General features: G+C 26.2%; 1 protein-coding gene across 1 annotated transcript; it reads right to left on the bottom strand.

The window, feature by feature from the left end:
• Positions 1-795: 795 nt before the first annotated feature.
• Positions 796-12,704, bottom strand: LOC119610004 (zinc finger protein sens). Its single transcript, XM_037965064.1, has 4 exons — positions 12,160-12,704; positions 9,612-10,678; positions 3,951-4,101; positions 796-1,258 (listed from the first exon to the last, which is right to left on the bottom strand). The coding sequence occupies exons 1-4, from the start codon at positions 12,329-12,331 to the stop codon at positions 1,011-1,013; spliced, it is 1,638 nt and encodes a 545-aa protein (XP_037820992.1). The 5' UTR covers positions 12,332-12,704; the 3' UTR covers positions 796-1,010.
• Positions 12,705-13,381: the final 677 nt, after the last annotated feature.

The following is a 13,381-nucleotide window of genomic DNA, read 5'->3' as shown; positions in this document are numbered from 1 at the left end:
ACATTTTCATTTTTTCAAACTTTATTATTTTCAATATTTTGTGTTTTTTTTTCGTTTTTCTCAAATCAATTCAACTTAAAAACATAAAAATTCAAAATAGAACTAAAAGAAAATTATAAATAAAATTATTATTTTGTCTTCATATAAATAAATTTAAATAAAAATTTATTATTAATTAATTAAATAAAAAAAAACTAAATTAAATTAAGAAAATAGAGTAAAATGAATAAAAAAATTTAATATTTTTGTTTGTTTAAACAGTAGACATACCAATTAAATAAATAAAAAGGAATAAAAAGGGGAGTTTTTAAAAAATAGTTATAAATGATGAAAATACAATAAATATTCTTTGGTACATTTAGCTGCAATTGAAATGGTTTTTAACAATGGTTTTTTGTTTTAAATCAATGTCTTCCTTAAGGTAAAAAAAAATTAAGAGGCCAAATAAAGGGTTTTTAATTTTAAATAAAAAATAAGAATTTAAAAAAATTTTTACTAAATTTAAAAAAAATTATAAGAAACTTAAAAATTAATATTTAAAAGCAAAAGTCTTCCAGGGTTTGTTTGTTTTTTTCTTAATTTCTATAAAAAAATAAGTCTATACACAATTTTAAAAACTAAAACTTAAATTTATAATAAAGATTAAAATGGTTTTTGGGGGGTTTTAAGGTTTGTTTGTTTTGCTTTAACTTAATTTTAACTTAAAGAGAAATTTTAAAATTTTTATATTTTATTTTATTATAATTATATAAAAATTTAATATAAATTGTTATATATTTTGGATTACTAGTTTGTTTGTTTAAGTTGTTTTTTTATAAATTTAGTTTAACATTAAAAAAGCCTTGTTTATAGTTTAAAGAAATGGGTTCAAAAACTTTGGCTTTAATTAAGACTTAGCTTTTTTTAACAAATTCTTTTTTCTTAAAAAAAAAATCCAACAAATGTTTGGATTTTATATAAAATTTACAGGAGATTTTGGAGTTTTTTTTTGGGGGGTGGGAGAGAGCATTTCAACAACTACTGCTGACTTCCATTTTTACTAAGGGATTATTGGTATTATTACTGGCACTAGTCGAGAGTGAGTGTTCCTCATGACGACTTTCACGATGTCTTCTTAAATCAACTTTGCGTTGGAAAGCCTGATCACAGAGACCACAACCGAAGGGTTTATAGCCAGTATGCTTGCGCATATGGGTAATCAAATTTGAACTCTGGCTGAAGGCTTTAAGGCACACGGTACATTTATGGGGTTTTTCACCTAAAAATAGACACAAAATAAAAGGGAAAAATTAGAAATTGGGTAAAAAAAAAAATATTTATAAAAAATATGATCTATTTTATTATTTTGTAATAATTTTCCCAAAAAATTAATATAAACAGATTTTTTGAAAAAATTTCTAATGAGGAAATTTTTTAAAAATTTTGGGAATTCTTAAAATCGGCTAAAATGACAGGAAACTTATTAAAAGTTAGAAAATTATTATTTCCCACAAAAATTAACCATTCCCAGGAAGTTAAAACTAATCCCTGATATTAAAAATGGGGAAATTTTATTAAAAACAAATGCCAGTTAATAAAAATGGGGAAATTTTAATAAAAAACGGGAAAATTTTATAAAAAGTGTATAAAATAATGTTAGTTTTTTCGTATTTCTAAAATAAATCGATTAAAAAATCGTTTTGGACAATTTTGGTTTGAGGAAATTTTTCAAAAGTTTTTGGGAATTCTTAAAATCAAACGAAAACAATAGAAAATTTATTAAAATACTTAAAACGATTATTTCCCATAAAAAGTAACAAATCCCAGGAATTTAAAACAAATCCCAGTTAATAAAAATGGGGAAATTTTATTTAAAACTAATGCCCGTTAATAAAAATGGGGAAATTTTTATTTTTTTTTTTTTTTATAATTTTTTTTATTTTTTTTATAATAAGTGTATAAAATAATGTTAGTTTTTTCGTATTTCCAAAATAAATCGATTAAAAAATATTTTTGGAAAATTTTGGTTTGAGGGAATTTTTCAAAAGTTTTTGGGAATTCTTAAAATCAAACAAAAACAATAGCAAATTATTTCCCATAAAAACTAACAATTCCTAGGAATTTAAAACAAATCCCAGTTAATAAAAATGGGGAAATTTTATTTAAAACTAATGCCCGTTAATAAAAATGGGGAAATTTTTATAAAACTAGGGAGATTTTTATAATAAGTGTATAAAATAATGTTAATTTTTTGTATTTCCAAAATAAATCGATTAAAAAATCTTTTTAGAAGATTTTGTTCTGAGGTAATTTTACAAAAGTTTTTGGGAATTCTTAAAATCAGTTAAAAACAATAGAAATGTTTTTAAAATGACAAAAAAAATTATTTCCCACAAAAATTAACAATTCCCAGAAAGTTAAAACAAATCCCGATTACAAAAAAATTAAGGGAATTTGAACATTTTCTAAAATAATTCTAAATTCAGTTTATTACTTAACTTTCTAATGATTTCAATTCCCTTTTACAATAAAATCCTTTGTATATTATTTAAACTTATTTATCTATTGACTAAAATCTACTTAATTTTCTTTATTACTTTGTCCTTTTTTTAAACTACAAAATCAAATCTCCCCGACAAAAGTAAATATCACTTTTTTACCATAATTTTCCCCCTTCTTTTTCATAACAAATTACTTAATTATTTATTCCAATCTATTAGTTAAATTAAATCAGATATGATGGTTATGCACTTAATCGTTTATAAAATACAATAAATATTACAATTCCTGTGGAAAAAAGCACGACAAGTGATTTAAACTTAAAATTATAAAAAAGGGGGGACATACAGCAAAAACAATGTGTTAAAGTCACGTGACGTGTTAAATTTTTTTTGCTTGTATGCTTTATATGCAAAAAACCGGGCAGGCAGGCATGCATGAATTTTCTATAGAACAATTACAACAAGAATAAAACTACTCAAGATGGGTGGCATGTGTGTGTGTGTGTGAGAAAGAGTATAACAGCAATAGAGTGATTGTTATGACAAGTGTTAATTTAATGATGGCAAAAAGGCAAAAATAAAAGGCAAGGGATTAATAAAGTTAACGGTTAAAAAGGTTACCAGATTAAGAAAAAATATGGTATGACTAAAAAGTAAATGGGAATTAATAAAATATCTTAAAAATAACAAGAAAGTTATTAAAACGTTGTTAATGTTTTAGTTTTCTAAGAAATTCATTGAAAACTGGACTTCCGGGGAAATTTTTGAAAAAAAGGGATTTTAGAAAGTATATGGGAATTCCTAAAATCCATAAAAATAGCTTGGAAACTTATTAGAAAGGTAATATTTATCAATTCCAACAGAAATTAATAAATCCCAGTAAGTTAAAACAAATCCCAGTTAATGAATTTGAGGGATTTTTTAAACAAAAATTAGGAATTTTCAAAATGAGTATAAAATTTGATTTTGCTATTTATTTCTTCAAAGCTGAAACATTTTTAGTGAATTTTTGGAAAAATTTTGTTATAAGGGGATTTTTGAAAAGTAAATGGAAATTGGTAAAATTTCCCAAAAACTGTTGAAATATTGACAGAAAACAAAAATCTATTATTGCCTTCAAAATTAACAATTCCCAGTAACTAAAACCAAATCCCGGTTAATAAAATTGAGGAAATTTTAAAAATAAAAACTAGGAATTTATAGAAATATCTAAAAATATGATTTTAAATTATTTTTTCATTTAGTTTTATAAACCGGGAACATTTCTAAACGATTTTTGGAGTAAATTTTATTTTGAGGGGATTTTTGAAAAGTAAATGGGAATTCGTAAAAACTGGCAAAAACCAAGGAAATCTTTTTAAAAAGTAAAAATTTATTGTTTTCAATGAAAATTAACCAATCCCAGGAGTTGCATTTAATAAAAAATGGGAAAATGTTGATAAAAAATAAGGAAATTTTAGAGTTACTTACCAGTATGTATATAAGTATGTTTTTTCATATCCGATTTCTGATGAAAACGTTTGCCACAATATTGACAGGGATAGGGACGGGTATCGCTATGTATCAGTAAATGTGTCGATAGGGTAGATGAACGTTTAAAAGATTTACCACATTGTTTGCACTAGAAATAGTTGAAGAAAAAAAAAAATAAATAATGGAAAAATTAATATAAAATATTTTTTCTTTAACAATAATTTAAAAATAAAACTAATGACGAAAATTCCCCATATTTAAACAGTTTGTCTGATATACATATAAAAAATCTACACAATCAAAACTAATCAAAGTCTCGAAAAAAAGGTTTTATTTAAAATATTTTTTCGAAATTTTATATTTATTTTCTTCTTGTTGTCTTAATAAAAAAAAAAAACAAAATTGTTGTTTGGTAAAACAGCTAAATAAATATGAAATCTTATATAGAAGAGGATCTAGGGTTTATTTAAAAATACTTTATTTTTTTCTTCTACCATTTCAGCTGTACTAATTTGTTTGCTTTTTTTTGAATTTAAATAAATGTTGTTGAATATTTTTTTAAAATTACTTTTTATTTAACAAGAAAACAACTCCTTAATGACATCAATATATATTTTTTTTGAAAAAAATCTTTATGCATTTTTTTCTATTTATTTAATTTTCTCTCTCTCTTTATTTTAATAAACATATTTACACAGTTTGCTTACAAGGGTTTACTGTCTACTCTGATGTTTTGTTACATTTTAAATTTCTAAATGTGTCACTATTAGTTAGTGTAGCTTTTGTTTAATATTTGTACGTGTTAATCATAAATAATTTTTCAATATTTTTCTATTATTTATTTTCAAAATCAATAATGACACAAGTGTTTTGTTGTCTGTTATATGGATTTTTGTTTCTTCTCTCTTCTAATTTGTTAAAATGCAAGTCAGAGCTGCTGTTTATAATGCATTTAGAAGAAAAAAATTGGTTTTTCGTTAAAGAAAATTTAAATTTAAAACGGAAATGAAATTTGCATAAATTTTTTGTAGCATTTCAAAAATTTTTTCTTGCACTATTTACTCTTGAGGTGTTAAACTTTGACAGCTTAAAACTCTTCTCAAACCTTTCCGATTTTATTAAAAGTTGATTAAAAGATAAAGTCATTATCTTTAATTTTGTCCTAGATTATATTCAAATCGGTTCAGAAATTTCAAAGATATATAGAAAATTATGAATTTGTATCAACAAAATTTCTAATTTTCTTTTACACCTGAGGTATTCAACTTTGACGGCCTATAGCTCACCTTCAAATTCCTTTAAATTGAATAAAAGTTTATTATTCCAAAGGCTTTTATCCTTATCTATGAGTTTATCATGGACTGTATTGAATTCGGTTCAGATGTTTCAAAGATATATAGATATATAGTCTTTAGCTCATCTTAAATATCTTCAACTTCAAGTTAAAGTTTATTATTCCAAAAGCTTAAGTCCTTATTTATGATTTTGTCATAAAGTATATTCAAATCGGTTCAGTTTTTAAAAAGATATATTAACATCTACAAATTTGTTTTAATATATACTGTTCTTTTAATTTTGATCGCCTGTAGTTAATTGTTTGCTTTAGAGGAGTTGATTGAAATTTAAGTGGTTTGAAAGCTTACATTCTTATCTATAAATTCCTCCGATATGTTAACAAAATCGGTTCGGTTTTCTAGAAGATATATTAATATTAACAGAAAGGTTTAGCAATAAAAATATTGCTATATTTCAATCTGTAGAAGGTTAACTTTGACGCACTGAAGCTTATATTGTAGGACAAAGAAAAGCTTAAAGTTTTAATTTTCTAAAAGCTTAAGTCCTCAACTATAATTCTGTTATACCTTAAATTAAAATCGTTCAGTATTTTAGAAGATATAATATCAAGATTTTTACAGAAAAAATTACTATATACTCTTTTTTCACTTAGAAAAGGTCAAGTTTGACAGTCAAAAGCTTACATTGTATGACATGGAAAAGCTTAAAGCTTTTATTTTCTAAAAGCTTAAGACCTCAGCCATAATTTTGCTATATATTATGTAGAAATCGGTTAAATATTTTTGAAGATAATAAGAGATTTATAGAAAAGCGGGCCAACTTTGAGAGTTGAAAGCTTATATTGTAAAATAAAAGCAAAAGCTTAAAGCTTTAATTTTCTGAAAGCTTAAGTCCTTAGCTATACTTTGTCATGCATTGCTTTAAAATCGGTTCAAAAGATAAGAAGTTAATATCCAGAGAAATAATGACAAAAATCATTACCCCTTTTTAAAACAACATGTTCAACTTTGATACTTGAAAGCTTATATTATGTGTCATGAAAATGCTTAAAGCTTTAATTTTCTAAAATCTTAGGGCCTTAGCTATGATTTTGTCCTACATTGTTATAAAATCGGCTCAAAAGCTAAGAAATTACATTAATATCCAGAGAAATAATGACAAAAAATTATTACCCCTTTTTTAGCACAATATGGTCAACTTTGACAGTCAAAAGCTTACATTTTATGGCAAGGAAATGCTCAAAGCTTAAATTTTCTAAAAGCTTAGGACCTCAGCTATGATTTTGTTATATATAGTTTTAAAATCGGTTCAAAAGTTTTGTAGTTCTGGATAATTTTTTTAAATTTATAAAAAAAAAATTCTTTTATAATGCGGTTAAAAATGAAACCTTTTAAAAGCTTACAACCTAAACTATGATTTCTTCATATATTTTATGACAATCATTTCATAAATTAAGAAGCTTTATTTCAAATTTCTGAACTAAGTATCAAAATTAGTAATTAATATATTTATTAGCAAATGAAGCAAACAAAATAAATTACTTGAAATACTAACCTTCAAATTGTAACAATTATCCCAAAACTATTTATTTAACCCCCTTTTTCTGTCAAACAAATTTATTAATAGTTCTCATCATTTTTATACATTTTTTTTCGTAATTAAATCAAATGTTTACCTAAGAAAACGTCTATAAATATTTGTATATATTTTCAAATAAATTGATTGAAATCCTTTAATTTTCATTATAGATTTTAATTGCTTAATATCGTGTTTGCCATAGATTTGACCAACAAATAGAAGAGGTTATAATAACCTCAAACCCCCTCCCCTTAATTGAAAACAATTCAATTAATTGAAAAACAAAATATGGAAATTATTAAAAGAACCCCTTTTTTCTAATTGAAAAACTATAGAATAGTGTTTGAAAGACAGAATGTAAAGCAGGTATTTGTGGGGAAATGCGTGCTTGACCAAGTTGTGTTAATTGTTTTGCTATTATTTACGATTTTATAACATAATTTAATTGCTGTTGTACTAAATAAATAACAAAAATTATAACTTTTCTCCCCCTCTTCCCAACCTTTCCAGGACATATTTGTGTCATTTAAGTGTCTTTTGTCATTGTTTGTAATTTTATAGATAAAAGTGTCATATAAATTTTATTGTCTTTTGGAAAATTCAATTTTTTTTAGGTTTCTATTAAATTGAAATCTCATAACATGCAATTAGTTAATCAAATTAATTAATATAGATTTGTAAATATCAAGGATTTTTCTTCCAAACGATTTATGGTTCAAAATTTCTGTTCTGTTTTTAAAAATATTTAAAAATTCTGAAATTTTATAAAACAAAAATTTTTAAAAATGTCTAAACTTCAAATGTTTATAAAATTGAATATCTATCTTGGATTTGAAAAATTTTTTAGATTATTAAAACTACACATAATCTACTTTCATTATCCGTTGATTTTGTTTAAAAATCTTTAAAATTGTTAATTTTATGTCATTTTGAAAAATCTAAGCAAAAATGGGAAATTTTCAAAAAGTCATAATAATGATTAATTTACTTAAGATTTTAAAATCCTTTTATAGTTAGAATCTTATATACATTTACTTTCATTTTCTATTAAAATTTTTCAATTTAATTTCTTTAACATTCTTTAAACTTTAATTGTTTAAATATTTTAAATAATGTGTGGCACATGGTCTCTTCTCCTTTTAAAACTGCATTTAGTTTTAGTTGGGCTAAAAGCAAGGCAGCAAGTAGGTATGCAACTTGATATGCTTGAAAGGTTTCTTCTTTAAAAACTGTTGGCAGCCTGCCAGCCAAGATCGTTTTCGTTTTTTACGTTTGATCGTTATTATTTTTTCTTACGATCACAATTTTGTGCGTGTGACTTCTTAGGAATAAACAGATGGCTTAAATGGCTTATCGGTAGGTTTTAATGATTATTTTTTTCGGATTTTTTGGAAATTATCAAATTAAAAAAATCTGTAGTGTTTTTTTTTCATAAATGTAACAGCATTACTTTCGTTTTGATCAGTGCATCTGTTGTAGTTTTTTTATTATTGAAAAATGAAAAGGATCAAAAATGGGTGGTCTGTTGAAAATTGAACATATGAATATGGAAAATAAAAACAGTTATAAAAGTAAACAAAAGTAAAACTACAACTTTTTGTAACTCCAAAAAAAAAAAAAATTACAAGAAAATGTTAAAAAATATTTTTAAAAATCATGAAAATTTTTCATAAAAAAGGTTCGTTTACTTCTTATCGGAGTCTATTTTTAGCTTTTCCAAAGTAAATTTAATTACCTAAATTAATGTTAAAACGGTTGCCTTAGTTGTTTTTTGATTTCTACTTCTTTTATCACTTCCCAGGAAGTTCTTGCTTTAATGTTATATATTTCCTCGGTCTTTTAATATTTCCAAACCATATTTGTTATATCAAAAGAACAAGTGTTAGGCTTTCAAAATATATTTAAAAGAGTTATTAAACTTGCCTACTGTGGCAGCTACAGTGGGTCAAAGTTGATAACCTCAAATTAAAATCTATTCATATCTTTTTTGGAATATGAATGAATTAGGAACACTTTTTCATCATTTGCAAAGCAAATTTAATTACCTAAATTATTGTTAAAACGGTTGCCTTAGTTGTTTTTGATTACTAATACTTTGAGATTTCTACTTCTTTTATCACTTCCCAGGAAGTTCTTGCTTTAATGTAAGATATTTTCCTGGTCTTTTAATATTTCCAAACCATTTTTGTTATATCAAAAGAACAAGTGTTAAGCTTTCAAAATATATTTAAAAAAGTTATTAAACTTGTCCACAGTAAACGCTACAGTGGGTCAAAGTTGATAACCTCAAATTAAAATCTATTCATATCTTTTTTGGAATATGAATGAATTAGGAACACTACAGCTACAGTGGGTCAAAGTTGATAATCTCAAATTAAATATTTTTTTATCTTTTCTTGTATATGAATGAAATAGGAACACTTTTTCATCGCTTCCAAAGTTCAATTTAATTACCTAAATTAATGTTAAAGTGATTGCCTTAGTGGTTTTTTGATTACTACTACTTTGAGATTTATACTTCTTTTATCACTTCCTAGGAAGTTCTTCCTTTAATGTAAGATATTTTCTTGGTCTTTTTATATTTTCAAACCATATTTTTTATATCAAAAGAAGAAGTCTAAAGCTTTCTATATAAAGTTAATAGTGGTTACTAATTTGCTTACAGGGGACACTACAGTGGGTCAAAAATTATAACCTCAAATTAAGAATTTGGAAGAAAAACTAAATTTTGAACTAAATGTTTTGTTAATTGCAAAACATTTGTGCATGATTTCCTAAACTTACCTGAAAATTTCTAGCCGTTCTTTTTTCACCATTATGTGAAATAGCTCCACCACTGCCACCACCATCACTATCCTGATACGAACTTGAAGACATGCGCACATCTGTTAAACTACCAATCAAGGCAGTAGAATCGGGATGTTGTTGCTGCTGCTGCTGTTGTTGCTGATGATGTTGGGAAATGAAATGTTGTTGTTGTTGCTGTTGATGATATTTTGAATCTTGAAAATCTTCACTTAAAGGTAAATCACCACCGTTACTATCATTATCACTATTTGATTGTTGAACAAACAGATCCACTCTTTGTTGTCTTAACAATTCCAATTCTCGTTGTGTTTGAGCCTTTAAATGTTGAGTCAGCAATTCCAAATTATTACCCGCTAAACCGGCCATAAAGGCATTACGATGGGCATAGATTTGTTGTTGAGCCAATTCGATTTCAGGATTCGATTTAGAGGAAGTGCGTGGAAATGTGGCAGGACCCGATATAGAGGATAAGGGTGTTAGTAGATTGGCATCTTGTAGTTGTTGGTGGTGATGTTGTTGTTGCCGGGAATAGGAATTTCTTCTTTCATATTTAAATTTACGCACTATGGGATCCATATCCCCCTGCTCTTCCGTTTGCTGTTGATATCTCAAGGATTTCTCACACATACTGGCTGGTGACCAGATATGTGAACCCTGTGATCTTCTTTTGGCAGCCGGCTCATAATCTTCCTCCTCTTCATCGCCTCCTTCAGCTTCTGGTGTACGTGGTGAGGATTTGAGATTTACCGCTCTTAAGGGCGGAGGAGTGCCTGATTCCATAGAGTTTTCTTCATTTTGTGGTGAACGTTTAATGGATAGATTTAGCGGCATATCTTCATTAAGGCACTCATCTTGTGAGGATGCAGATATATCCTCTTTTTCGGGTGTTAAGGCATAATCTCTGTTATTGGCAATGGTTAAAGGAGATTTGGGCGTTATGGGGGTGTGTGGCGATCCCAAGGCGGAAGCTGAGGAGAGTAAGAATTGTGGCCATAATAGGGCGCTGGAGTACAGCAGGGGATTGTAGAGAAAGGGTGGTAAATCTGTAAAAGAGAATTTTCGAGGAAAGATTTGTTGATGAATAGAATTTTTAAAGAAGTTAGGGATTGTTCAAAAAGCCTAAAGCTTTTATCGAAAGCTACTGAAAGCATAAAGCTGTTGAGCTTTATAAATTTGTAAGTTTTTTTTTTTAATTTGTAAAAGCTTAATGCGAGAAGAAGATTGACATTGACATTATTAAACGCTATTAAGACTAAAAGCTTTACTTAAAACATTTAAAGTGTTTCAGGAGCTTTTGATGAAAGCTTTTAGAATCTAAAAACTTAATATTTTTATAAACTAAAAGTTTTAAAGAGTTCAAATGCTTTTTTACAAAATATTTCTCCATACAAACATTCTTTACACCTAAGGAGCTTTCAGAAAAGCCCATAGCAGCTTAGCACTTTTAAAAGCTTTAAGTTTTTGTAATATTTTACAAAGAAAAATGTTAGACCTTAAAGCTTTCAACATAAAAAATACAGTTTAAAAGCTTTAATATTTTGTAAATGAAAAACTTATGCAAAGCTAAAATTTTTAACTTCAGAAACTTTTAAAAGCCTAGTTACTTTGGTTTGGGAAGAGGCAAAGAAGGTTTTAGTTTTTTTCTAAAAGAAATTTTAAAGCTTTTGATGTTAAACTTTTTGAAGTTTAGTAGAGGGTATACTTTTTAAAGTGTTATCGATATTTTTAAAGTATTTACAAGAATGTCAAGAAAAGCTTAAAGCTTTTGGAATTTAATAAAAAGAAACTTTTAATGTAAAGCTTTCTTTTGTTACTAATTATAAATGATTGGTATAAAATACTAGAGAAATCTATTCTTGAAACTTTTTTGAACTTTTAGGTAAAACTTAGGCTTTGTTTTTTTAAAGTTAAAGTTTTTTTATATTTTTAAAAATTTGTATAAATTGAAAGTTTTTCTCAAACGAAATAGTGAGGAATTTGAAAATGAATCCGAATTTTAAAAAGTCTTAAGTTTATTGTTTACAAATGATTTAGTTTTAACAGTTTCACGTAAAAGCTTTAAATACAAAGCTTTCTACATATTTTTTATTAGTAAATCTTAAGTTTAATTAATTTTTTTCTTATTGTTTTTAAAAAAGTTTGAATATTGTTTTGAAATTCTTTGGTTTTGAGAGATTTCCTTTAAAAGCTTTAAATATAAAGCTTTTCAAATGCTTTGCTTTTATCTTATTTATAGTGTTTTAATAATTTTAAAATTTGTAACAACGAGCTCTTTTTAATGAGAACTTGAGGCTTTGAAAGCATTGATTTATAACTTTGAGTTAAGACAAATCTACAAATGTTATTTTTGGTTATTTTAAAAGCTTTAACACTTAATAATTCTTACGTTAACAATTTAGATTTTGCTTTTTTTCTATATATAAAAACTTTATAAACGTTTTTAACCGTTTTTGAATATTTCTGAAACTTAAGCTTTAGTTTTCCTTAAGCTTTAAGTTCTTTCTTGTTTAAATCTTAAGCTTACCTCTGGTATTCAACTTTTGAGCTGCAGCATTTGCCATTACGTTATTAAAAGCCGAAGCTCTTTGTATCCAATTTTTGGAATTCGCCAAATTCATATCCAAAGCAGGATTATTGAAATTATTCAAAGGTGTAGGTTTAGATTGAGGTGAGGGTGGTGGTGATAAATGATTCATGTTGTTAGATAAATAATTTTAAAACAATTTTTCTTAAAATTTTTAAACAATATCCTTTATTTTGTATTAAATAATTTATAAAAACACTTTATTATTCACACATTTATTTAAAGAAAGAGATTTGTAACTAGGCACTTGTTTAATTTGTAAAAGATTTTAAATAATTTTCTTTTCTTAAGGAAAATTTGTTAAGAATTTTCTTTTTTATAATTTTTTTTTGGATTTGTTTTAAATATTCCTCTTTTGAATTGAATTTGTTAATGAAAATAACCCGTAAATATAACGCTTTGTTTGGGAATTTCTTTTAAATAATTTGTAACTCTGATCTTTTTAATTTTGTTTGTCAATAAGAGAACACGTCCGTTCGGTTTGGTGCTTGGCACCTGACTGAATCTTTCAATGTTGTTTAGGTTCTGAAAAGACTCTGGTGTGATGCACGGTGTAGTTAGCCCGGCTAGCTAAATCGCATAAGTAAGTGTGTTATAATAATATGGCCAAAATCGTAGCCTTAAACCAAAAACCAACCAAAGCCAGTAAAACAGCAACAAATAACAACCACCACCAACTACAACTACCAACAAAATAATATGTTACCCATACTCTAGCAAAACAACACAAAACAATGAGAGTAAATTCAGTTAAAAGAGAAAACGAAGGTGAAACGAATCAAAACGGTTTTTGAAAACTGTTGTTGTTTGTTAAATAAAAACCGATCGTGTTTTTGGTAGGGATTTTTTGTTGCTGTAATTTAAAACATTCCATATGTTGTTTCTAAGATCTTCACAAAAAAAAGAGTCCAAAAAATCACCCCTAAATTTTCGAAATCCTCCACATATAAAGTATCCTTTTCCAAACTCTCGTTAATTTAACTTGCTCATCTTTAGACCATCAATTTACTCTCTGCTAACAATTTACTCTCCTTGATCATTTAGTTGATTTCTTTTTTCCTTCTTTTTATTATAGTATTTGTTAGCACGCGTTCTCTCATTACTAATTGGTTTTGAAAACGTTTGGCGGGTGTTTTGTATTCCTTTTTTCTTTGGTTTGCCC

The sequence above is a fragment of the Lucilia sericata genome, unplaced genomic scaffold (genome assembly GCF_015586225.1).
Source record: "Lucilia sericata isolate MDLA Ls3-8-SP2 unplaced genomic scaffold, ASM1558622v1 Contig001103F_arrow, whole genome shotgun sequence".
Classification (NCBI taxonomy): Eukaryota; Metazoa; Arthropoda; class Insecta; order Diptera; family Calliphoridae; genus Lucilia; species Lucilia sericata.
Note: the sequence above shows the minus strand (reverse complement) of the source record. Positions and strands in the feature narration are given on the sequence as shown.